Source organism: Cnephaeus nilssonii, assembly GCF_951640355.1.
Source record: "Cnephaeus nilssonii genome assembly, chromosome: 9".
NCBI classification, from domain to species: Eukaryota; Metazoa; Chordata; class Mammalia; order Chiroptera; family Vespertilionidae; genus Cnephaeus; species Cnephaeus nilssonii.
Window position 1 is genome coordinate 77,193,456 of NC_137080.1, and position 27,770 is coordinate 77,221,225.

General features: G+C 44.3%; 1 protein-coding gene across 3 annotated transcripts in view; it reads right to left on the minus strand.

Moving 5' to 3' along the window:
- Window positions 1-519: 519 nt before the first annotated feature.
- Window positions 520-27,770, minus strand: part of PAQR8 (progestin and adipoQ receptor family member 8) — a 93,491-nt gene continuing 66,240 nt past the window's right edge. For all 3 annotated transcript variants that reach the window (XM_079779890.1, XM_079779891.1, XM_079779892.1), the window contains one exon: window positions 520-5,059. In XM_079779890.1, the coding sequence (XP_079636016.1) occupies window positions 3,962-5,059 (1,098 nt within the window). In that variant the 3' untranslated portion in view covers window positions 520-3,961. The remainder of the gene's footprint in view (window positions 5,060-27,770) is intronic.

Here is a 27,770-nt window from a genome sequence, read left to right on the forward strand (position 1 = left end):
CATGGGCAGCATGCCTGAGCCAACATGACACCTATAGGTGCTCATAAATGATGAATCAATAACCGGAGTGGTTGAACTATTAAGTGACAACAGGAGCATTTGCAAGCTGCCCAGCACCCTTGCTGGTGATAAAATAGATTTGTTTAAACAAGAGGGACATCCATAATTCTACCAGAGGAGCCTCAAGCCAGAGAAACACCATTTTCTTACTGTTATTGGGATAGTACTGTCCCTGAAGCTACCGTAGGCTAGAGAATCACTTGTTTTTTTCTACAGCTATTTAAATCTAATAGTCAGGCCACAAAATCCTTTGGTTGATGGGTGCCATATTTCACAACATGTACACTATAGTATCTGTGATAGTATAATTAAAATTTGTAGTTTTTAAATCTAAAAAATGTAGTCCATCAATTCAAAATTTTGAAATATTTAACACTGTTATCCATGAAACTAGGAATATTTATTCAATTAGATTGAAATCCTCAGAGAAATCCACTCCATAGCTTTTGGGGGTGAGAGGGAATATTTGATCGGCTTACAAGTGAGGATTTGGGGTATACCAGTATGTGTGATTTGTGGGGGTTGGAGATTTTTAATTATTTTATACTTTCCTACTTCTAGGGGCATATCAAGTATCATGACCTTCTCCTGGCAATGACTGTCTAGATAAAACCTTTCTTTAAGATGGGCCTTGTCAAAGTAGCCCTGGTCAAGGGTTGTGGCAAAGAGATGTTGACAGTACAACAATCCATATACAAAATCAGTTTAATGGTCATTTCTGTAAGTAGATTTAAATAAACAGAAAATAGTTCCAATGTTTCCTTGCCAAGCAATCAAGCAAAACACTGTGTCCAACACTATCTGCAGGCTGAGACCTTGAGGGCAATGGCTGGGCCCTCTCTGAGTAAGACGTGAGTGCCATCTGGAGGGTCTACTTGAAACTACAGTGCAGCAATTGTCAAACCTTAAGGTACAATTTGTGAAAAGGTGGGCAACATAAGCAGGAATGTAGGACCTTCATTGCGTGGCCTGAGCTCCTGCTGTTTTTCAAGCTTCCAGTAGAGGATTGAAAATGTTGCAGAATGAGGTACTTTCAGCCGACGTGCGAAATGAAACCCTACCATTGAAAGAGTATCAACATCAGCTTGCTAATTAAATATATAGGTCAGGAAGGACTCGGCAAGGGAGAAATGGGCAAATATGTCCCCAGTCTGGTACGTCCTACCGTCCCCTCATCCTACTCTGACTAGGGTCCGATATAAATCCATTAGAATTTTTATTCATAATATGTAAAATGACTGATAGATTAGTTTTTTCAGAGGCATTTACATTTTAATAGGTTGAAAGTATTTGTTTAAAAAAGAGAGAGAGATAATGAGCAGAATTTCCAGCAGATGCCAATTATTTGAGGGTCTGGTGGAGAAAGACAAGCACTTATCTCCTTTATCAATAATTATTTCTTTTAAATAAACCAAGTCGGTTCCTTACCATACACTCGTGTTAATGAAGATGTTTTAAAAGAGTATTTAATCCCTTAAAAGTCTGAGTATTAACGAACAGACATCTGCATTTCCTGTGTTTACATATTACTATCCCCTACCTCAAGGCTTCTCAAATATCTGTGGTGAAAACTTTTAAAAAAATTCAATCACTTGAGAGACCAACACTTGTGCAAATTAAACTAAGAATTGGATGGCAATATCTACAAGTTTGGTCTATCTTGTACTTACCTTGTTACAGACCATTTACAGTGTGCAGGCTGGCATTGGTCTACATTTCGAAATCACTGCCCTACTTTCTGTTTTCTCTTTTTTTAAAAAGACCTGCATTTGGCCTCAAGATCTCGGCCACCAGGACCACCAGTTACATCCAAGAGCTTGACTTACATCTTCCTTCCAACTTTTAAAAGAACATGGTCTTTGAATCCATACTAATGAACATTTCAAGCACTTTCTATTCCCCATTTTAAACTGACCCTCTACTTGTAATGTGTTTGCACAACTCCCCCATGCCCTTGCTTAGTCCAACCCCATTCAGTTTGCTAACTTTATTTGTGGTGGATTTGGCCTAGACACCAGAAAGCTCGTGTAAGACACTTGGGTAGCACAGAAGTTCACGTATTATTTGGGGATTAAAAGAGGCACCCAGCTAGGAAATCTACATAGCTGACAAGACATACATTTTCTTGATATAAAGATTATAGGAAAGCTTCAGTTGAATATTTTTCTTTCTTCTCTTCTTCTTCTTCTTCTTCTTCTTTTTTTTTTTTTTTTGCCAAAATAAGCAGGTTGAAAGAGTCTTTTGATTGATGAACAATCCTTCATCCACTGGTTGAAAAGCAACAAATTCTTTCTTTCTTATCCCAGTAACCCCAAACTGCAAGTTTCACATGGCCATATATTAAGGAGTGTTCATACATTTCCATTTATAAGGCACAAACCCACACATCTCTCAGAGAAAGAAAGGAAACAAAGATTTGAAGACAACGAGATAATCTAGTAATACAAGATGTTTGTCAAAGTGGAGTGAAAACAAACCACTTCCCTTTTCGGTAAATAGGAACCTTATACTGATAGGAAACGCAGCCTCCCGCGGCTCCTCTGTCAATGCAGCCCCTTTCACTGGACTAGAGCGAAGTTGGTCCTCAGGAGGCTGCATGGCCAGAACACATCAATGGCAAGTACCACTTATCCCGTAGAAGCTGCTGGGCAGTGATGTCCGAAATAGGACATTCTAGCTACAGGGTTCCCAACTCACCATTCATTCATACTCAAAGGAGTCCCCGGTGACCAACCCACAGAGCGCACACACACTTCCTGTCCTGGGGCTTGACTATTTTAAGGGTTCAGCGCTCAGCTGAGGCTAAGTGCCTGTCTGAGGACCCTGAACTGGGCTAGTTATGTGGGTCCTTTGTGGTGTGGCATGTACTTAAAAGGCTGGACCTTGGGTTCCTCTCGAAATAATTAGAACCAATTCATTCTACCAGGGGCTTAGAACCAATTCATTCTAACACGCTGGCCAACATCTGGAGAAGACTCCCTGGAGCAAGCCCCAAATCTTCTGGCCTGTCAGGCAGCTGTAACAGACCTCAAGTAATCCTCCAGTCCACAGGTATAAAACAGTGGGCCCTATGATACCAAACAGTATCCAAGCTTATTGGCTGGGCCTCCTGGTGGCTCTTGGCACTGTACTTTCTAGTACTGTTTGCATTAGTATTATATGAGAATAAGCTTCCTGGGTATCACATGGATCCACGCAACTACTTCACAGTCCTGTATATTACCAAGATCTGAAGGGAGTGAACAGCACTTTATAGGAAATAGCCAGAGAGATGTCATCCTGAGAAAAGGGTCAGAGTTAGAGTGGGTGAGAGATGAGAGATCAGAAATCAGATGAACTAAATAATTCACTGTCTGAAGGTTTCACTGAATCTTGAAGAGTCTGAATTCTCCACCTTGGACAATCTGAAACCCAAAGGAATATGGGTCCTTGGGTCAATTTATTCAGTTACCAAAGACCAGCATAGTAGGATGGTCGGTCCAGTATGGTGTGGACCAGCCACCTCCTTGTTTTCCAGTTCAAGTTTATCATCCCTCCAGCTCCAGGACTTGCCCCTGGAGGCCTTAGTCAGAATTTTACTGAATTTTCAGGTATGAAGAAGGTCCTTTATTCAGTGCCCCATAAATTCTTAGCCAAGGTCCCTTCCTTTCCTGTGTCTTGAAAGGCTATGACCTAGACGGAAAAGGAACACTCCTTTTATTAACAACTGTAACAACATAACTCTTGAATCCTTTGGCTTCCCAAAGCCATGGCCATAGCATATCCTTGGCTATATGTATTAATGTCAAAGCCATTAATACACATTAAAACTCTTAAAAACAAAAAGTCAGCTCCTGTTTTTGTATCACATTTCCCCCAAATCGCAATGGGGTGCCTCCACAGCCTGCCCGCCCTGCCAGCCTCAGGACTCTTTCTTCATCAGTCTGGCCTTGACTTTGCGCCTCAGGAGGGCTGCAGTGGTGGTGCTGCAGGCGGTCAACAAGAAGAAGGACAAACAGGCCACGTAGACAGACAGGGGGCTGTGGCGCTGCAGGAAGATCTCCTGCCGCCCCTGGTAGTCCAGGAGGATGGCCTCCAGCTGGGAAAGCGTGCAAATGGACAGAAACACGTGGAAGAGCTGATGCCCGTGGCCCACAATGTCACAGGAACCGGGGAAGTACTTCTCAGGAACCGGGCAAGAGAAGAAGTAGGCGCTGACCAGGAAGAAGAGGATCTGGAGGGTGTGGTACCAGGCGGCCTGCTCCTGGCAGCCAGCCAGGTGGCACAGGGCTACTCGGTGGGCCACGGGGCTGATGTCCAGAATGAAGGCCAGCCCTGAGGGCACCACCTGACATACCTTCTTCATGATTGGGTAAGGCTTCTGATAACGATACTTGGCATAACAACAGCCAGCGCAAGACAACCAGCCACAGAAGGCAGCTGCTGGCAGGAAGAAGAGCCAGAAGTGCTCGTACCAGGCCTGGTCGGAGGTGTAGAAGAAGTGGACCAGGGCGCTGCCGTACTGGTAAATGCTCACCCCGACGTAGTCCACGAAGTAGAACGTGTAGTGGGAGAGCTCCGACTGGGACTGCAGCAGGTGGGCCAGCACGCTGAACAGGAGGTACGTGATGGAGGACAGGACGTAGAGGAGCAGGGGCAGGGTGCTGGCAGAGGCCCAGGGCAAGGCCTCGGCCTCGGCAAAGGCCCAGAATCGCAAGAGGACGGCCAGGGCCGCCAACAAGTGGGTCCAGACGTTGACCACCTCGTTGTGTTTCTGGAAGAGGCTGAGGAAGTAGTAGCGCCACCTGTGGCCCGTGGGGCGGTAGCCGGTGTGGATGTAAGGTTCCCGGAACAGCTGGGGCACATCTGTCTCGGGGACGGTGCAAGGCATCTTGGGAAGCCCATTCTCCAGGATCTTGGGCAGGCGGCGCAGCTGCTGCCCACTGACCGACAGGGTGCTCAGGTGCTCCAGGATGGCCGTCGTCATGGCTGCCTGGCACGGCAGGGCGGGGGATGCAGCCTAAAGACAAGAAAGGAACATCAGCAAAAATGCAGCGAGAGAGGGACGGAGCTAAGGGAGCAAAGCAACTATGGGTGTTCCTAATGAATCGCAGCTTTCTAGTGCAATTCGGAGGCAGAAAGCTGCAGGCAGCTCTTTCAGCCTTGGTTCTTCTCTTTTAAAATTTAATTATTTATTTTTTAATCCTCACCTGAGGATATTTTTTCATTGATTTTAGTGGAAGAGAGAGAAAAATACCAATGTGTGCCCTACCCGGTTTGGCTCAGTGGATAGAGCGTCGGCCTGCGGACTGAAAGGTCCAGGTTCGACTCCGGTCAAGGGCATGTACCTTGGTTGCGGGCACATCCCCAGTGGGGGGTGTGCAGGAGGCAGCTGATCGATGTTTCTCTCTCATTGATGTTTCTAACTCTCTATCCCTCTCTCTTCCTCTCTGTAAAAAATCAATAAAATATATAAAATAAATAAATAAATAAAATAAAAGAGAAATCATCTCAAGATTGCTTTAAAAAAAATTAAAAAAAAAACAACACAAAACAACAACAATGTGAGAGAAACACATTGATTGGTTGCCTCTTGCACAGCCTGGGCCGGGGAGGAGCCTGCCAACCCGAGGTACATGCCCTTGACCAGGCCCTTCCTCCCCAGGCTGAGAATCTATCTTCTGAGCCAACTGGCGAGGGCCTTTTTTCTCCTTGACAGAGTTGGACCAAGCTCCCTTACTCCCCCAACATTCTAATTTTACCTCTACTACCCACCACACAGTGTAAGGCCAAGTCATAGCTTATAAAATGGGAATGTTAGCCACCCTGTTTTAATGATATTTAGAAAGTAAGGGTCACTTTAAAGGCTTCGGAGTTTTCTAGATGCTATTAAAATGTAATCATCAGACAGGCTCTACTAGTATGAAACATTATATTAAAATGTAAGAATTACAAATATTGATATTACTAATGATAGCCTACATTTCTTGAGCACCTAATCTTAAAATATTCACTGATTTCACTGGTCACTTGAAAATCTGAGATAAGCAATAGTAACTTGAACTCAAAGTAAAGACAAACACATGAATCATCAATTAGGTTGGTAAAAACCCATGTATATTCTGGGAAATATTTGACGAGTTAAACAAATTTAACGCGTGGCCTAAATTTAACATAAACTCTAATTGCAAAGATTGTTTTTAAGTTATGCTCTGGAAAGGAGCTAGTTTTGGGTTTGTCTCTCCTGGATGCTTAAATCTCTGCTCAATGAATTTTAGGTCCCCCAACTGCTGAATGTACATTTGAAATTTTTGTTGACAGGTGAGCCAGCTAAGCACGGCAATTATTTCATAAAATAGCTGCAAAGTTCCAAGTGAAGTTGCTGAGTCAAGAAATGGATTTTTAGCATGTCTACAGTTACCTTGTGTAATTCATATTTCCCAAACGCTTTTTTCTCAGAAAAGCGCAAAACCTTCCTTCAGAACCCTCCGCTGGGAGAGATACAGCAGGTGCTCCTCAGGGCACTACTAACTGGAGTGAAAAAAATGTCATCTTCCTACTCATACACCGTACTCAACATTGAAAAAGAAAAAATATCGAAATGGTCTAAAATGTAGGACATGGAAATGAATAAAATGTGAAAGAAGTTCAGGGAGACCTGGGGTCAAGCCCCCTGGCTTTTTGGCCACTTACTGGGTAACCTTGGCAACTTACAGAGCTCACTAAGCTTCAGTTTCCTCATCTGCAAAGTGGGAGTAGCAATTCAACGTATCATATGGATGGTTGGGATGGCTAAACGAGAGAATTTAACACATCAAGTGCGTAGCACCCTGCCTGGCCCAACATGAGTGCTCAGTAAATGCTAAGTACTGCTGTTATTTGTACCCACCATGAGCTGGGTTTTGTGCTAGGGACACAAATACTAAAAAGAGATGCTGCCTGCTTTTCAAGGTCAGAGTCTACTGAGGCAGACGAGTAGGGATGTTATGACCAAAACATGGATGCGTGCTCCACGGAGGCGAGCACTGGTTCACGGTGTCTCTGCAAACATAAGCAAAATAGACAGTAGGCCAGGGAGGGGTGTGCAAGCCTCTACAAGTGACCCCTGAACTGAGTCTTGAAGGAAAATCAGAATTCCCAAGAGAAGATGAAGGGGAAAGAGAGCTGTAGGCAGAGAGCAAGGTCAAAGCACTTATGCCAAAATAAGGACCTGCGCAGCCTGGAGCAACCGAGGAGGTGACGGGTGTGTGGTCTGAAGTAGGACATCGGCACCAGAGACCTGAGCCCCACCCTCCACCAGGACAAGCCGTGAGCTCCAGCCTGGGCTCTGTCATCTGAGGAGTCGAGTGACTGATAAAGAGAAGCTGCCTCACAGGCTGATGTAAAGACTATTATGACGTAATGCCTGTAAAGTGTTTAACAGAGTGCTTGGTTCCAAGTCCACAAAAACATCTGCCATTATTACGACTATCTTCAGTGGGAGAAGCGGGGGCGGTTCATGAGTGGATGACCTAATGCCCCCTACGTGCCTTGTACCTACTTGTACGGTGGCCCTGTAACCTGGGACTAAGTCATTTCTTCAGCTGGTACTGGCCAGTGTGTCCCCACCAGGACCGGGCCATCAACTAGTGCTCAATATAAAAATTAGAGAACCTTATTAAGAATCAGAGTGTCAGCCAGAAAGACAGATAAGGGTGGGAGAGAGAAAATTGTCATCAGAATACCTTAATTCATTCAAAACGAGCAAAACAAGAAAAAGCTAAGCAGTGCTTTTGCCGCCAGTGAGCAGAGGGATTGAGAACCTGGGGGTTAATAGATGGAGATTCCAACTGACCTGGGTGGCAGTTGGTGACAGAGCACAGCAGGGGTAAGGGAGGGGGACACCAGAAGGTGGAACAGGTCGGGTACACTGTGGGGTTGGGCCCGGGACATGGGACGACATTTCAAACCGTCCTGATGCTGGTGACTGACAAGCATGTAATCTGGGGGCACTGGGCTTGTTGGAGCTCTGAGGAATTAAAGAGCTCTACTCTTTAAATACAAACACGGAGGGAAATCAGATGAAAATATTGGTTTAATTTTGTGGCTGGGATATGAGCTGTAGGACTCACTGAAGATGCTCCTCAGCACGCGCCCACCTGCATTGATCAAGAGAGTTCCCATCATCTCTGGGCACCCAAAGCAATCGCAGGCCATTCTGCTCCCAGAGTTGAATAATACATGACTGCACCATTTCTGCTCATCTTTGCATCCTCGAAAATAGGATGCCTGGCACAATAGCAGGTTTTTATAAACTGATAACACAGCTGAATTTCTAAAGATTAAAACCTTGGGTCTCGGTTGTCTATTGGTTGGAACTAAGTCCAGTTCAGACCTGGGAGCCAACTGGCACCTGTTTGTTCTGAGGAAGAAAAGAGAGATTATGATGCTGCTTTATTGGCAATTTCCAGAAAACCCCGTCTGACCCCGAGTTCCTCCAGCCCTCATCTCACCAACCTAGCCTCATGGCTTTATATTGACAAGTCCTTATCATGAAATCATTGCTACTTCTCTCTCACTTACTGAAACTGAACTAGGAAGAGGTTTATAGAACTAAGAAACAGAGAAGTGTAAGACCAAAAGGATGTTCACTTTAACTTCAAAGGAAAGGGTGCACAGAGGCCTCCTTTCTCAAGGACCCTTAGAATGCAGCCACACCAGTCTCAGGGGCTCCTTAACTCCACCCTCTGGAGTGTGTAACCCAACACTCACCGCACATTCCAGGGACCTGACCTCCAAGGCCTCCAACTCAGGACACCATGTCTTATCTCCCTCAGCAATGAGGTGATAAAAAGATCTAGGTCCTCTATCTGTGGGCGACAAGGACCTCAATTTCCCTTTGGAAGTCCAAGTTCATAAAAAATTCTAAACTGATGGTTGCAAATAGTGGGAATTAATTTTTGATCCTTTGCTTAGCAATTACCACTTCCACAGCCATAAAATTCTCCCTTTGTGTGAGAGCAGCCACCACTGCCACAGTGATAAGTTACAATTCTTTATCATCATTAACTTCAGAAGCCGCTGTCCAGTGGGGTCCGACCACCTCCCTAGGCAGGCCTTACTTTCAGATAGGCTTCAAAGGGCCAGCTGTAAAGTTTGGGAGCCCGTTTTGGAGGAAGCACATATTGGCATCATGATGTTGGTGCAGAAACACATTTCTCAGCCTTCCCATTGCCTCCCTCATTCCTGGCCTCTGTCCCCATGCAACCTCGCCAAGCTCATGTAGTCATCAGTCAACTAAGGTGCTCCCTTAGAATGGTCTCCCTGCACAGGGTGCACACCAACTCCTCTGCTGAGGCAGCTGAGATGTAGATCTTCCTGAAGAGGCCCCAGCATACTTCTCTCCTGGGCTCCTGATCACGGGTTCACTCTGCTCACTTCCCAAGCTCCTTCAGGGGCAGGGACCACATGGTGCACAACTTCCCCTGTCTAAAATAATCACACACCTTGCCCAGCCAGTGTGGCTCAGTGGCTGAGCGTCAACCCATGCACCAAGAGGTCACCGGTTCGATTCCAGGTCAGGGCACAATCTCTGGTGGGGGGCATGCAGGACGCAGCCAATTGATGTTTCTCTCTCATCAATGTTTCAATCTCTCTCTCCCTCTTTTTTTAAAATCGATTAAAAAAATTAAATAATCATACACTCGATAATCATTACTGAATGGATAAATCCTTTAGGCCCAGACACATGGCACCAATTTCCTTCTTTTGGGCAAGACTGAGGAATAAAAGAAATAACAGCTTGGATGTTGGGAGGTCGGGCTGTTCCTGGCCAACTCCTATTTATCCTTCACGACCCAGCTCAGGTTTCCCCTGTGAAACCTTCCCCTCAGGTACTACTTTCCTGCCCACTGCACTTGTAGTCCTCCATTACAGCAATTTGCAACCTTTTCATCTCATGGTACACATAAGCTAATTATTAAAATCCTGCAGCACACCAAAAACTATATTTTTTGCCAATCTGACAAAAAATAGGTATAATTTTGATTTATACACACTAGACGGCTATTGTGTTGGTTGTCATTTTAAAAAATTTGACAATCTAGGGAAAAGAGATCAGTGCTCCTGACTAGTCAGGTATTGCATGTTTTATAAATTCTTGCAGCACACCCGTGTGCCATGGCACATGGGTTGAAAAATTGCTGCTCCCTTACAGCACTCTCCCTACCGTACAGCTCCAATGTCCCACTTTATATTACCTGTCTCTCTGCCCACTACACTGTAAAGATCCTTTGAGGACTGAGAATCTTTTATCACCTATCACTGTGTCTAGCACATGGGGGATGTTCCAATAAATTGTTGATTCAATGAATGAATGGAATGAAAATGTCAAAGTAATGACAAGGACAAACACTTATATGGTGTTTATCATATACCCCGTAGTATTCTAGGCTCTTCACAAATACTAGAAGCCCAGTGCATGAAATTCATGCTCTGCGGGGGGAGTCCCTCAACCTGGCCTGCACCCTCTCATAGTCTGGGACCCCTTGGGGGATGTCCGCCTGCCGGCTTAGGCCTGACCCCCTTGGGGATTGGGCCTAAGCTGGCAGTTGGACATCCCTCTCACAGTCCGGGACCCCTCACTCCTTACCGCCCGCCTGCTCGCTGCTCCTTACCGCTCAGCTCGCTGTTCCTTAGTGCTGCCGAGGAGGCAGGAGAGGCTCCCACCACCACCACTGCGTTCGCCAGCTGTGAGCCCGGCTTCTGGCTGAGCAGCACCCCCCCTGTGGTAGCGCACTGACCACCAGGAAGAAGCTCCTGCATTGAGCGTCTTCCCCCTGGTGGTCAGTGCACATCATAGCAACCGGTCGTTCTGGTCATTCCACTGTAACGGTCACTTAGGCTTTTATTATATAGACCAGAGGCCTGATGCATGAAAATTTGTGCAAGAGTAGGCCTTCCTTCCCCCAGGCTGCCGGCACTGGCTTTCCTCCGGCACCTGGGACCCAGGCTTCCTTCTCTCTGGCCAGCCACAGGCACCCAGGACCCTGGCCGGCTTGCCCTGGGCTGGCTGCAGGCCCCCGGGCCCCCGGCTGGCTTGCCCCCAGCCCCAGCTTTGTCAGGAAGGATGTCTGGAATGACATTCGGAAGACGTTTGGTCTAATTAGCATATTACCCTTTTATTATTATAGAAGATTAACTCATTAAACTTCCCAACAACTATCTGGCATTGGTACTATTTCTTTTTCTTTTTTAAAATTCTCACCCGAGGATATGTTTTTATTGATTTTTAAGAGAGAGGATGGGGTGGGGGGCAGGGAGAGAGAGATGAGAGAGAAACATTGATGGGTTGCCTCCTGTTGGGGATTAAACCCACAACCTACATATGTGCCCTGACCAGTAATTGAACTCTCAACCTTTTGGTATATGGGAGGACAATCCAACCAAGTGAGCCACCTGACCAGGGTGGTACTATTTCTTATCATCATTCTCATTTTACAGATGAGGAAACAGAAGCACAGAGAGATTCATTAACTTGCCCAAGGCTACTCAGTAAATTGCAGAGTCAGGAAGTAACATGAAGCAGTCAGCCCTATGTCCTCAAAAAATGTACTCTATGATTAAACCCAAATATTTTTCAGCGATATGCAACTCCGGATATGCTACTGCAACACTGCTTTGCTCCATTAACAAAGATACCGTATTTTCCGGCGTATAAGATGACTGGGCGTATAGAAGATTTTCCTGGGTTAAAAAGTCATCTTATATGCCGGAAAATACGGTAATTGGCAGTTGGCCCTACAAAAGCAATCAGTATTTCAAAGCTCCTCAGTTCTTTGCCACTGAGTTTATTTGTAAATCAGAGTCCAGTAGTCTCCAAGAGAAGAAAATGGGACAGCCACATAATCTGAGTGGCATCTACCAGACAATCCAAGTGGGTGTGCAACCCAGAAAAAAAGTGACCACACACCCTGCGGGCCTCTTCATCTTAAAGAGACCTGCGTCCTAGCGGCTGGCTTGCAGACTGGTGTGGTAAGACATTCCAGTGATAAACCTAAAGATAAGGTTGCTGACCTGGCCTGCTGGAGGAAAGCACACAGTCCTGAGAACAGTCAATGATTCCGAGGCACCCACAGCATGCTCTCTAAAACCTTTCCCCGGGTAACAAAGTAGAGAATGAAATAAAAAGCTCCATGTTTGGGAAATGCACATAGTTTGGTGCCATCTGGTGACATTTTTATCTGAAGGCCAAAGAGAAGCGCTCCAAAACACTGGTGTTCTTTGGTCTATTATAAGGACCTTACTGGAACAGATCGCAGGTTTGGATTAGCGGGTGCCCTGGAAAAGCACTGGACGAGGAATAAAAAGTTTCCACTTCTAGGTCTAGCTCTACCGCTAATGATGGGACTGTAGGCAGATCACTCAACCTCTCCCTGTCTCAGTCCTCTAGTCTATAAAATAGGAGTACAATCTCTATAGACTCTAATACTGTAAAAGTCCATAATTCATCTGGGCTGTGTTTTGCTTTGTATGGAGGATCAAGCAGTGTGCTAAAACCACCAACAAAGAGCTCCTGTGTCATCACCTCACGTCACTGTGTGTGGGCTCGCACAGATGGCAGGGAGGCGGCCTGCTGCTCATTGGACAGAGGACAAAAGAGCAGCCATTTCCATCACAGAGGGCAGAAGAAACGCTTCCAGAAACCACAGAAACCCAGCTCCCACACCACTGCATAACTATAAATGGCCGAGAAGGAACAGCAGCCAAAGTGCCAACATGGTGTCCGTTTGTTAAGAACTGCAGCCATGCTTGGGGCAGCCTTTGGTCCAACCAAGAGACAGAGGTGGCGTTGCAAATAGCCTCAGACGCCACTAGGATCTCCACAGTCGTCCATCAAGTGAGAGGCGGCTGGGCCCACACCAACCTTTGCAGCCACAGCTGCCAAGTATATCACTGTTTACAAAGTCACTTTTTAAAGAATGGCACCCCTGGCAGAATCCTATTATTAGCAGAGATAATTTTAACATGAACTCAGATTCACCCATGGTCAACACATATCCTCTCTATACTCAAGCAAACCTGCCCTAGCCGGTTTGGCTCAGTGGATAGAGCGTCAACCTACGGACTGACTGGTCCTAGGTTCAATTCTGGTCAAGGGCACATGCCGAAGTTGTGGGCTTGATCCCCAGTGTGGGGCGTGCAGGAGGCAGCCAATCAATGATTCTCTCATCATTGATGTTGCTATCTTTCTCTCCCTTTCCCTTCCTCTCTGAAATCAATAAAAATATATATTTTTTTTAAAAGAAAACCTGACAAACACAAATAGTATCTTGATATCCCCAAATGGGAGGTCTGATTTAATAAATTATGATAAATCTATAAAATGGGATACTATGCACATATTCAAATATTTATGTAGATATATTTGCCTTTATTGTTACAGAAAGGTGCACATGAAATACATGTGCTCCATTTTTTTTCACTGTAGTGTCCCCTGCATTAGATTGACCAGCACATAGTAGATGTTCAACAAAGATTTGCTGAATAAATAAAGGAATGAAAGATATTATTACAAGAAACGAAGCAAATTAAAAGTATGTGTCCCACCCTGGCCAGTGTGGCTCAGGTGGAAATTATGAAGAAATCTGCCCTAAACACCCATGTGCAGGTTTTTCTGTGAACCTATGTTTTCAACTCATTTAGGCAAATACCAAGGAGCATGACTGCCAAATCTGAATTTTCTTTATTTCTACTTCTATACTCTCCACGTCTCAGCTCATCTTCCCACTTCAGCAGGTACTGTTTTTCAAATAGCACAGCACCCACCTTCCACGTGCAATAAACAGTACCCGTGTTTAATTGTGGTGGAAGAATTCGGAGGAGCTGGGGAATTTGGAACACACTGAAGCAGTCTAAGGTCAACCAACAGTTAGCTGGAGGTGATCCTTTTTCCTGAGAGACTTCCTGTTTGGGTAAAGGTGAGCTCTGCTACCTGCAACACCCGTTAATGAAAGCCGAGGGACAGGAGTCTCCCAGGACCTTCCGCAAGAGTGTAACTAGCAGCTTCGTTAGTGTGGCTTGGCTTCAGCAGCACAGCCTCTCGGCTTGATCTAGCCTTTCCGTCGCCCATCTATCTGCAAACCTGCTGGGACCTGGGCCAGCCCAGGTGAACCCTGAATCGAGCTGCAGATTTCCACTGGCAGGAAATCCATCTTGGAACCGTACTTTCCATAGCAGAGGAATCCGCTTAGCAAATTAAGTCTGGGTTGGAGCACTATGTGAGGAATGCGGTCTCCTAGCTGTGAGAAGCTAACCCTTTTGCAGCTGAGACAGTGCACTCCCTGGGTGGTCCCAAGGCGAGGGCTTTTTATTTGCTAAGAAACAAGCAAGTCGCTTCATTCTCAGTTTCTTTTAGATATCCTCAAGGCCTTAGTTCTATTCCACATTGGCCATGAAGAGGTCTTCTCCAGCCCGGCCAGTGTGGCTCAATGATGGAGCGTTGACCCAGGAACCAAGAGGTCACTGGTTTGATTCCCAGTCAGGGCACCTGCCCGGGTTGCAGGCTCAATCCTCAGTAGGGGGAGTGTGGGAGACAGCTGATGGATGATGTTTCTCTCCATCCCTCTCCCTTCTTCTCTCTCTCTCTAAAAATCAATAAAATCATATTTCTAAAGAAGCTTTAAAAAGAAGTCTTCTCCAAGTCATCTTGATTTCTTTGCTCCCTGAACACTTACCTACCTATTCCCCACGTTTGGTATCAGAGCATCGGGACTCACGTGCTTCCCCGCTGCTGTGTGTGGAGAGCCTCGTCTCTCCTGTGTGTTGGGTTGCAAGCTCCTTGGGACAGAAACACTGACTTACACATTCTCTAGTTCTCCTATCAGCAACTCTCAGAGGAAAGCTGCCCCAGAATGTGTCAATAGAAAATTGTTCAAACACAAAGTGAAATAAGACTCTCCTGTGGCCCTCTTTGCTTCTAAAGGTAAAACTGGTGAGAGGTGAGATAATGAAAATGGAAGCATTTTTCAAAAGGAAACAACATTTGAGTTGGCTCTTGTTTACCTGAAGTAATAGTTCATAATCAGTAGCTGATCTGGCAGACAACCATTCGTTATTGTACAGAGTGAATCATCAACGTGGTGAGTATCCTTAAGCGTATTTAAATTGTTAACTGATTTCCAATCATCCGCTCTCATTGGGCCTATCTCCCCTTACCATTGGTAGTACTTTTGTGCCCAATAATGCCTAAGCAGAGATGCAGGAAATAGAGAGGCCAGGCAGAGAGAGAAAAAAAAAAGGCAAGATAACATTGAAGCAGGAGTCAGGAGACCTAGTTTTTTATTCTTGTTGCTCAGAAGGCAGAATAGACTGTCCTGGTTCCCTGAACAAGCCACACACATCACATTGCCAATGCTAATTGTGCCCCTCTCTGCCTGGCAAAGCCTGCTCTCTCACACTCAGGCTGAGATGTAATCTCCTGTGAGATTCAGCAACAGCCTCAAGCAGAATGAAACACATCCTGTTACATTAAGCACATCCAATGCACTCCCCAGCGTTATGCTGTAAGTGGATGTACTTGCTTCTTCCTTTATAAAACTTTACAAAAAATGTTTTTAAACTTGGGGTAGTGAACACACAATACAATATACAGATGATGTATTATAGAATTGTACACCTGAAACCTATATAACTTTATCAACCAATGTCACCACAATATATTGAATAAAAAAAAATAAAACATTAAAACGTTTTTAGTTTGTGTTACTTGATTGTGAGGATAACTGAAGCACAGAGAATGTAAGCGACCTACTCAAAGCCCCAACCCAAATCAGCCCTAAGGTGGGCAGACCTCTCTGCTTCTGATTTCTGTGTCCCAAAAGCCCAGCCACCTGTGCCTCAGGAAAGAAAGTCCATCAAACACGAACAGAAAAGGAAGAGATAGCTGAAAAGTGAGTGCCCGTCTGCCTCTGAGCTGACGACAGACTAGGAATCCCGGCTCTCTAACATCCTCGGTGTATTACCCAGGACACCTATCCCAAAACCTTCCATAAGGGCTCCTTCTCCTAAGGGCACCCCTGACCTCACTCCACTTCCCAGCATGGCCTCTCCTACAGTGTGAAGTAATAGTTCATAATCAGTAGCTGATCTGGCAGACAACCATTCGTTATTGTACAGAGGAGCTTTGTTTGAAAGGTCTACCTACTCAGTTCAGATCAATGGCTGTGAACTGTCACACAGCTCCACTCCCACCTCCATTATGTGACAAGTGCCCCCCCCCCAGCCTGCAGGTCCTACCTCCGTGTGATTGCCGATCCGTCGGGATTACTTTCACTCCAAGATCTCAGATGTGAAGTTCCCCCTTCCTGATCAGAACACTCCTGACTCCCACAGGTACCATTCCCGCACGTCTGCGAACACACTCTGGGCTCCTCACCCTCCAGTCCTCCGGCCTTACTTCTCTCTCAGTCCACCTGCCTCATCTGGCCCCGCTGCCATCTCAACACAAACTGGGCCCCGAGCCAGCCACTTCTCATCCCCCCAAGCCAGACTCCTCACCCCCACCCTTCGCTGGGTCCACCTGCCTGACCCGCCTTGCTTATATCTGACTTCTCTTTCTTCCTCACAAGGTGCTGTGTACAAATATGGAAAGTCATAAAACATTCTGAGACCACTACGAATCCATGCCTTTAATCCTCAACTGAGAGGTCACCTTACTCATCTGGATGTCCCATCAGCACTTTAAGCACTGTGTGAATAAAACAAACTTTCTCCTGCGGTCCCTAGTTCTAGTTATTGGTGGGACCAACCTCCCAGTCACCAGCCTTGAAAGCAAAGTAAAATTTCTCCTTTTCTTTCTCCTCCTCACAAATCCCAGACATCAAATCCCTTTTTTTAAAAAAAGTGCAGCTTATCCCAAACCTATTCCTTCTTTTCACTTCTCCTGTAGGCCTGTGTCCTGTCCCAGCTGCACGATGGTGGTAACCTTCTTCCTACCTGACCTTGCATCCTCCAGGCTCTGGCCCCAGTTCCATCTGACTGACTGGGCTGAAGTTCAGGCCTGATGATGCGACGTCCCAAAGCCGCCAGGAGCCCTCTCCTCTTTGCCAACTAAAGCTCACATTTCTGAGGCTCGCAGCTGAGCCTTCCATGCCCTGGCCCTAATGGACCCACAGCTTGATTTCATGCAGAACAAAACAGAGGAAATAGAACAGAGCATGTTAGGGTGCATTATGCATATTAAAGTACTATCACGAATCTCCTGGTTCCTGAAATAAAATATATTTCTTAGCAAGGTTCATGTTAAATTTTGAAAACCACTGATCTACCCCATCTAGTATTCCTCAACATGCCCTGTGATTTTCTCTTTCATTTAAAAATTATGAAAGACTTCTAGCACACAGAAAAGTACAGAGGATAATACAGTGGTTTGTCAACTCTTAATATGTCATATTTATGTCAGATTAAAAAATATATGTATACATATACATGAGTGTATGCATGTGTATGTATATATATGTTTGTGTGTGTGTGTGTGTGTGTGTGTGTGTGTGTGTGTATATATATATAACAGATACAACTGAGAGCTAGCCTCCTATTCCCTTGTTCCCCAGCAGCAGCCACTATACACAGAATTTGTTTTTCATTCTCATGAATGTTTTCACATGAAAACGTTATGACACTTGAAATTATATAACTACTGTATAATTATTATATAACTAGGGGCCCAGTGCACGAATTCGTACACCTTGAAAGGAACTGTGGGCCGTGAGGCTGCGGTGGGCACAAGGGTGAGTCTCAGCCCATCCTTCGAGCCCCCCCCCCCCAGCTCCTCCCAATGACAAGCGATTGGGGCCGGCGCCAGGCGCTGGCAGCAGGTATGAGCACCAGGCGGGACGCAGCACATGGGAGCAAAGAATTTTCAGTAACCACCAGAGGCTCGCCCTAATGACAGCAACCAGTGCCCCACACCTTGGTCTAGCGCCCCCGCTCACCTGCTCCACCATCCTGTTGTGGCCTACGCCCGCCATGTTCCATGTGCGCCCCCTGGTGGCCAGCACACGTCATAGCGACCAGTTTGTTTGCATATTAGGGTTTTATATAGAGAGAGGCTATAATAAAATCATGAAATTAAATACAGTATCCATAAACATATTGTTTTATATATTTTTAACCTTTATGTAAATTTTTTACCTAACATTCTGCAGCCTTCTTTCTTTCATTTAATACATGCTTTTTTTTTTTCACATTAATTATGACATGATTCTCTAATTGACTCATTTTCTCTGCTGAATATTTCCTGAATGCCACAATTTATCTGTCCATCCTCTTGTGGATGGACATGCAGGCTGTTTCCGGTTATTTTCCATGACAAGTAAGGCTGTGGTGTAGTTCGTACATGCCTTCTTGGCACGTGCCTAGAAGGGGCTTCCTCTGCAGGTCTCTGCCCAGGAGACTGCTCCCTCCTTACCCTTCCCTGATGGCACCTCTCAGATGCCGAGTCTCCCATGTAGCTAACTCACCCAGTCAGAGCTACAGTCTCCGTCCGTTCTCCTGCAAACTTCAGTTTGCATCACTTAAATGATGCCATTACATACAATCTGTCCAGTAGATATTTGGGTACTTGGAATTACATTCCCTCTCCTCCCCGCTTAGAGCCTGGCACATACACTGAGTGGCCAGATTATTATGATCTCTGAACGCATAATAATCTGGCCACTCAGTGTATGTCCTATATAATAAAAGGCTAATATGCAAATTGTCCCCTTGACCAGGAGTTCGATCAGCAGGCAGGACAGCCAACCGCCCATGTCCCCTCCCCCTGGCCAGGCTGGCCGGACTCCACCCATGCATGAATTCATGCACCGGTCCTAATATATATACATATATATACACATACACACTGAGTAGCCAGATTATTATGTGTTCAGAGATCATAATAATCTGGCCACTCAGTGTATATTTGCCCAGAGTGGACCTTTGATGAATATCCGTTGAATCCACTGAGCTTTCCTTCTTTTGCTACTAAGTACTGCTATCACCATCTAAGGACATACCTCCCATGATGACAATACACACACACACACACACACACACACACACACACACACACACACATAATGGCTGCGACATTCCCATGTACTATCATTTCACCACGGGGGTCAGGAGAAGCCTGTCTCTATCATCCTATGTTGGGAGAAACTGGAGGTCTGGGGGGACACTCCCAGCCAGATGACTGCCTGGGACACTCCCAGCTAAATGACGATAAGCAGTCACTTATGAGTAAGGTAAGGAAAACATTCTCCCTCCTCTCTTTATTGTCAAAGTACCCAAAATATTACATTTATGCTAAAAAAAAAGGTATAAGAATTTTGTTCAGAACTAAAAATCAAATACTGGTCAGATAAGAATGTTACTAAAAATTGGAGGCGGGAGGGGCATTTTCAAGATTGGTGCTGTGCTTATTTTGGTCAACCAGTGTTAATTGTCATCAGTAGAGACAGGATTTAAAGAGGAAATCTGTTTCTCCTCCTCCCACCTCATCCTGTGACCTTAGCAATTATTATACAACATTAGCCTGGGGACAGAGTCACAAATAGCCACGTGTGTGCTGAATGGCTGTGGAGTAGTTCCAGAATCCTTGGCCAGGGACAGGCTTGTGGAGTGGCAAAGGTGGCTGTCTACCCACAGGTGTCCACAGCTCCTCCAAGGCCAGTGGGGTGGGGGTGGGAGCATGGCTAGAGACTTCTTCCTGATTCCAAAGTAGAGATTCATACTCGTTACACTTCTTTTTTATTAGATATGGAAGTGGTTAAAAAGTGAGATGTGGAAAAGTCAATTCAAGAATCCAATACGGCCATAAAAAAGGATGAAATAGCACCATTTGCCACAACATGGATAGACCTTGAGAACATTATGCTAAGTGAAATAAGTCAGACAGAAAAAGCTAAGAACCATATGATTTCACTCATAAGTGGGATGTAAAACTGAAATTCGTGAACACAAACAGCAGTGTGGTGGTTGCCAGAGGGGAGGGGATGGGAGGGAAGAAGGGGGGGTCCTAATATGAGGTGACAGGAGATTTGACTTTGGGTGGTGGGCACATGGTGCTATATACAGATCTTGTAACTTAGAAATCCACGCATGAAACCTATATGTTTATGTTGACTAATGTCACCCCAATAAAATTTAATAAGAAAAAAAAAGAATCCTGTACCACAACGTCTCTCAACTTCTTCATGAATACAAAGTATTGGCTTAAATGATGGAGAGTTGATGCCTGTTTATCCTAGCCTCATAAATTAGTAATACAACATGCTCAGGTCACAGGATTTACAACGAGAAGCCATATTACCTACCAGACGGAGAATAACTCAAATAAGTACCCTTGAGCTGCCCTCCCTAGTTTATGGGTTGACAGAAAGGTCAGCTGAAGTCTTGAAAATCCTCTTCTTGAGAAGGAGTTTAAAACTTGTATTGGGGGTGGCTTAAGCAACAATATGCAAACTCAGGACTAACTAAAAAGTCAAACTCCTGATGGTCATTGCTAGGTTATAGAGCTTCATTTTAGAAAGGGCCAAGTATAGAAGCAGCCATTTCTCTTTACTGTAACATAACCTCAAGTCTCAGGTGACATGTGATTATAATCTGTGCAAGTGCTACCCGAGGGCCCGGATTGTTTTTCCTATCGAGTTGAAATGCCCACAGCCATGACTTCTGCATCAGCTGCCCACCAGCATAAGCTTTAAAGACATACACCACTTGCTCATGGCCTCAGCACCGCCACACACCACCTGTGGGCCCTGGAAGATGCAGACACTGATTACAACAGCAGCCAGGAGGAAAACAACTCCTTCCAGTGCTTGCTCAAATACCACCTTCTCTCAGCTGCACCCTCCCCAGCACCCTAGAACCCCCTTCCTCTGCTCTTTTTCTGTTTTCTGTATCACTTTTTACCTTGTGATTTATTATGTTCTCATGCTTTTAAAAAATTGTGGTACAATACGCCTAACAAAATTTCCCCCCATCTTAACCTCCTTTACGTGTACAGTTCAGGAGTGTTAAGTATATCCATACTGCTGTGCAACTAGTTTCCAGAACTCTCACCTGGCAGAACTATTAGATAACTCTCCATTCTCCCTTCCTCCAACCCCTGGCAGTCACCCTCTACTTGCTGTTTCTATGGAGTTGACTTCTCTAGATACCTCGTATTGTGGAATCAATCATGCAGCATTTGTCTTTTTGCGACTGGCTTATTTCACTCAGCATAATGTCCACCAGGTTCATCCATGTTGTAGCATGTGTCAGAATTTCCTTACTTTTAAAAACTGAATAATATCACCTTGTAAGTATATACTAGATTTTGTTCATCCACTCATCTGTTGATGGACACTTGAGTTGTTTTCCACCTCTTGGCCATTGTGAATGCTGCTGCTTATACACATAGGTGTTCAAGTATCTCTTTAAGACCCTGCTTTCAATTCTTATGGGTATATACTCAAGTGGAATTTCTGGCTCATTGGCAATTCTATTTTTTAATTTTTTGAGCACCTGCCATACTGTTTTCCATAGTGGCTGCACCGTTTTACAGTCTTATCAACAGTGTATAGGAGTTCTAATTTCTCTGCATCCTTGTCAGCACGTATTTTCTGTTTGTTTTTCACTGTAGCCATCCTAATGGGTGTGATGTTAATATATCATTTTTATTTATTATGCTTATTATCTGTCCTCTCTAATACTGCTGCTGGTCCAAAATATAAGCCCCATTAGCACAGGAATCTTTGTCTAATCTGTTCATTGATATGTCCCCTGCACCTAGAACAGTACTTGGCATACCTACAGTAAATGTTCAGTAAATATTCATTGTAAGAATCTATAATAATAAAAGCATAATATGCTAATTAGACAGAACATCCTTCTGGACAAGGCGGGGCTGCGAGGGAAGCCTGGGTCCCGGGTCCCAGGTGCCGGAGGGAAGCTGGTGCCGGTAGCCGGCAGCCGGCAGCCAGGGGAAGGAAGGCCTACTCCTGCACAAATTTCGCGCATCAGGCCTCTAGTGAATAAATAAATCGGTGAAAGACACACTGAAAATATACTGGCTTTTACTTTCCTTGTTTGTATGTCAAAATGTCAATCTGACTTTGAACTAATATTTGTGTGTGTGCTTATGCCTGCATGTGTACTAGTATACGGTATCTTCAACCAAACTACTTAGGACCTTATGAAAGCAATTATCCCTTTAACAAATAGTTGCTGAGTGCCTACTATGTGCCATTATTATTTTCAACGTTATTCAGATGGGAATTCTGTAGCACATGGAATTTAGTTTTTTTGTAGAGCTTACAAGAAAACAAAGGGGAGAATCTGTAGTACACAGAACACTTAGTTATTCTCTGGCATGGGGTATATACTCATTTGATAGCTAATTCATAACAAAGATACCTCAAAATGATCACAACCAAAAGAGAACTGGGTGTCCCCCACTGACCCTGCCTCTGTCCCGTTCTCCTTGTTCCTGTCTATGTAGTAAATGATAGCATCCAGGTGCTCAAGCCAGAAGCCAGAGATGCATTTTTCTTTCATCTTAACCTGGTACTCCTCTTTATCTACTCTCTAATCTCAGTATAATGACTCACATATATTGAACACTCACTCTCTGCTAGGCACAGTTCTAAGTTCTTTGCGTGTTATTAAATCATTTATTCCTCATGACGCTGTGAAATGGAGTTGAAGGGGTTCAGAACAGGCCTCCCCAAGACAGGCTACTTTGCATGTGGATGTTTTGGGCTTAAGGAAACCAAGACCCTGGAGGCTCAGGAGAAACTTTTATCTCTCCCTTGAAGAATTTAAATTAGGGGCATTGTCCATCATCAGAGTTATTACAAGAGATAACTTTTTATGATCTATCATATGGCAAGTCAAACAACTAATTACTGAACATCTGCTCTTCTTATTGTCCTGGAATTACCCTCTACCCCTCTGAAGCCCAGGGCACCTTACCTCATTCTCAGTATGTTACACATACCTCATTTTTACCTTACCATTCTGTCTCTAAACTTTTTTTTTTTTACAGGGGACAGGGCCAGGGACAGAGAACAAGGGACAAGAAACTTCATATATATATATATCATTGGAGTTGCAACTTTTTAAAAATTAACTTTTTCAATTACTGTTTACATTCAATATTATTTTGTATTAGTTTCAGGTGTACAGCATTATAGTTAGACAATCATATACTTTACAAAGTATTCCCCCTGATATTTCCAGTAACCACCCGGCACCATACATAGTTATTACAATATCATTGGCTGTATTTCCTATGCTGACTTTACATCTCTATGACTATCTGTACTTCTCAATCCTTTCACATTTTTCATCCAGCCTCCAAACCCACTCTCCTCTGGCAACCATCAGTCTCTGTATCCATTAGTCTGTTTCTGTTTTGTTTGTTCATTTATATTTTTCTTTAGATTCCACATATAAGTGGAATCACATGGTATTTGTCTTTCTCTGATTGACTTAATTCACTTAGCATAACACTCTCTAGGTCCATCCATGTTGTCGAAAATGATAAGATTTAATTCTTTTTTATGGCTGAGTAATGAAACACAGCTTTTTAAAAATATATATATATATTTTTTTATTGATTTCAGAGAGGGAGAGAGATAGAAACATCAATGATGAGAATCACTGATCAGCTGCCTCCTGCACGCCCCCTACTGGGGATCGAGCCCACAACCTAGGCATGTGCCCTTGACCAGAATGGAACCTAGGACCCTTCAGTCCTCAGGCCAACGCTCTACCCACTAAGCCAAACCAGCTAGGGCTACCACAGCTTTTTTATCCACTTGTCTATTGATGGGTTGCTTCCATATCTTGGCTATTGTAATAACACTGCATGAAGTTTTTATGTATATGGTGTTTCCATACATACCTATGTGATTAAATTTGGTTATTTTCTCTTGTTAATCTGTCTCAGGTTGATTTAATTATTAGACCAGCTGAAAAAAGCTAGCAGAGTAGAGGAATGCTGGAAGCTAATTCCAGCATGTCATAATAAATGCAAGAAGTCCTCAAAAGGTTGATGGGCTTCTATATTCAGCAGGGATGAATCACATGGCCTTTGATATGTATATCTGCTTTGCCTTAGGGCAATTTGTGTTAATAAAAAGCTAGGGGTCCAGAGATTCAGAGAACTTGGTTACTGAAGCTAGGTTTCCTCTGGCTCCCCAAAATGTCTTCCAAATTTATATTTCATATCTAGTCTCTCTATTAATTTACATACCGTCCCTTCTCCAGATTCCTGAACCCTTCTAGTTGCCGAGAAACCCCTGGCAGAGGAAGATTTCTTCCTTCCCCACAGAGCACCGATGAGGAAACAGGTTAAGTCCCTTGCCCAAAGTCACCCAGCCAGGAAGTGGTGGAGCCAGAATCCGCACACAGGAAGTCTTGCTCCAGAGGTAATTCCTGAACTTCTATGCTACTCAGGAAATGCTATTTCTGCTTTATTTATTGAAAATCATTCTAAAATGTGTTTGTTTACTTTACTAAATGTGTAAGTGAAAATAATTTGGGTAATTCAGAACTATCCGAGTACTTCATCTCCTTCTCTATCTCAGTGATCCTTATGCAGCTCGGATGATGGACCTACCAATGGTTGAGAAGACTAGATGGTGTCTCTGGTGAGCCTAGAGCCCTACTGGGAAGTTGATCTTAAATGAAAGTTCTAGTAGGACTTCATTTCCCTGTGATTTCTGTGTGTGTTTTTTTCTTCAAAGTGGACGATGTCAGTAAAAATTAGCTTAATTGAAGACTTTGGTTAATCTAAGTTATATTGTAGTAGATACACTGTAATTAATATCAATAAGACACATCCATTATACAGTCCATTTAGAAATGGAAGAACTTTTCCTTCTTTGAGGTTATATTGATCTTGGAGGCAAGGCGAGTTGGAAGGCAAAAGGCCCAAATCCTGCTCTCATCAAATTAAATGAATCACATACTTAAAAATAAACCACAATCCTTCTGGCACCAGTAGCACCATCTGTAAACTGAAAATAATAAAGGCCAATGACTTAAGATTTCTGAATTAAAGTTGAAAAAAAAGAAAAAGAAAAAGAATGTAATTACATGCCTAAGACAAGATGACTGCAGGTCCAGAAAGTATCACTTCCCAGCTGTAAGCTTATTCAGTATGTAAAAGCCAACATTACATAAGTTCACCACGAAATTAACATTCAAATAAAATGCTTTTCAATAAGAGGATTTTAACCCCAATGAGTGCATTTTAAAGTTCCTGTGTCTTTAGAATACAAAGGGTACAGTGCCAGCCAGAAGCTATTCCAGATCATATGGTCTTGGGAAGAGACAAGCACTTATTGTTACCAGAAAATTCAAGATCAGTATTTACAGTTTCATTTCCAACACCCCAGCGGCTCCCTTGGACAAAGGATTGTAGTATCTACTGACAGTTGCAATTATTCCCCAACTCTGTTTCAGCCTCACCAGCCATTCTTCCCATTCAGAGAATCTGACTACTTCGGACTATTTGTTATTCCAAAATAACAACAGCAAATGAAGTTTTGTGTTTTGTTATTGTTGTTGATTTCTTTTCATATTATATCCAAAAAGATGGAGAAATTAAAGAATAATAGTAAGCCAGAAGTGATTTCTCTGATTTTTTAGATAAGCAATGCTAGATAAAAGTACACACTTAAAGGGGGGTGGGGGGAGCTCTAAATTTAACGTGATTCTTTACATATATATCTTTAACATACCTGGCCAATCTAATGCTTGTTTGACCTGGATGGCTCCCCCCATCTTTCTCCTTCCAGTTGAGACTTCTGGTATGGAAAAGGACCTCTGCCAGTCCTTCCTGGTAAGTCAGAGCACCCCAGAATGAGCCTTGATTTAACTTTTTTTTTCTTTTGGCAAAAGAATGTTCTGTTGATTAAAACAAGAGAAAACCACACTTGTACTCACACAGCCTGATCCTAACCACCCAGACAGCAGCCTGGCATCCTCTGTCAATCTTCCAGGGGCGGCCAGGCCTGGAGCAGCCCACACAGCTTCTTCCCCCACAATTTACCAGGAGGTAATGATTCCTGGTGACTACAGACTAGCCCAAGCCGTTCCGTTCCTACAGCCCAGTGCACTATCTATAATGTGGTCATGAACAGTTAACACATCTTCTGTCAAGGAAATCCTGTTGCTTCATATTTTCTTAATACCCTCCAAGTTTCTTCAAAAGTAAAGAGAATTGCTAATCACCTGAGAGTTAAGTAAATTTCTTGCTTTCGCATCTCATTAAACGACACTGAATTTTAACTCAGCTTAATACAACTGCTATGCCAGATTAGGAGCTCTAGGCTCTGGGCTTCCATTTCCCTTATATTCCTCTTACGCACTAAGCATTCCATTTCTCCCATGAAAGTTGGTTACTGACTAAACCAACCAATCCTACAGACCTACTGTGGGTTGAAAAGGGAGAGTCACGACCTCCAAGAACCATCAACATTTAAAATATTTCCCCCTGTCATCTGCTCTCCAGAAGGGTTCAGCATTTTCCCTCCCTCTGATCTGATTTTGGTGAAAGAGGAGAGAGCTGGTCCCTAGCTGTTAGCGACCTAATGTGAGCACAAGAAAGGCTCATAGGATTTTCCAGACCACTTACTTAGGAAACAGCAAATGGATTTCAATCCTCGTGCCAACCTGGTTGGTAAAGGCTTCCTGAAGTCCCACACCGAGAGGTATTCCAGGCCTGGGCTGAGCTCAGAGGAGGAGGTGCTGTGACGGATGCACCATGTCTACCCCAGGCTCTCAGGGGCACCAGGCTCAGGAGAGAGCTGGGCACGGAGCCAGGTATGCGCCATCCCTGAGCAGACTCTATTGTGGAGAGCTAAGCAACTTGCAACCCGCTGTTCCCCTCCCCTCCCCCAGACTTCTTAAAAGAGTGGAAGTCACATCAATCATAAAAACAACAACAACAACACTATTTTGAAACATTTACAATAAATGTATTTAAAAAAACAATCCCAGAAAAAGGACAAGGGCTGAGGTCCTCACTGGCATGTCCCAGAGAGAGCCAACGGTGGAATTTCTAAGCTCTTTCTGAAAAGTACCTCAATGGCATCTCAACAAGCACCACCTTTCAGTGTTCCAAGGGCTAGGGGCTAAGAAGGAGCTGGGCAGTTCTCCAGGAGCTATACAGCTTCTGTGATGGGACTGCCTGGGGGAGGGGGAAGAAAAGAGACCAAGAGCTGAGAAGCAAGCAAATGTTAGTGATCCCAAAGACAAAGGAAAGTGCTAATCAGACCAGTCAATGCGATGTTTGTTTCAATAGGGAAAAGGGAGACTCAATTTCTTTAACTTGAACTAGCAGAGCTCTCTGGATCAACCAATAGTATTCACTTGCTTTCTGCTTTGTTCTTAACACCAAGTGGGCACATACAAGGCAAACGACATGGTCCCTTTCATAGCCAGCTTATATAACCTCTCTCCCGCTCCCCTGAGTGGGCAGAACACCAGAGGCCAGGTCAGACCTCTGGGAGAGACAGAGTTGGCCTCTCAACATTTACTCCGTGTTGTCAGCCAACTGGCTCCCAGGTGAGGAGAATGCCTTTGGCAGCCACAGTATACACACAGACAAGAGAGCTCAGAAAAGGCAAGGGAGAGGAGGCAGACATGTGACTCCGGAGACAAATAAACACAATTAGCTGCGCTTAAAACAAACTGAAAAGACTCAGTGGGACGAC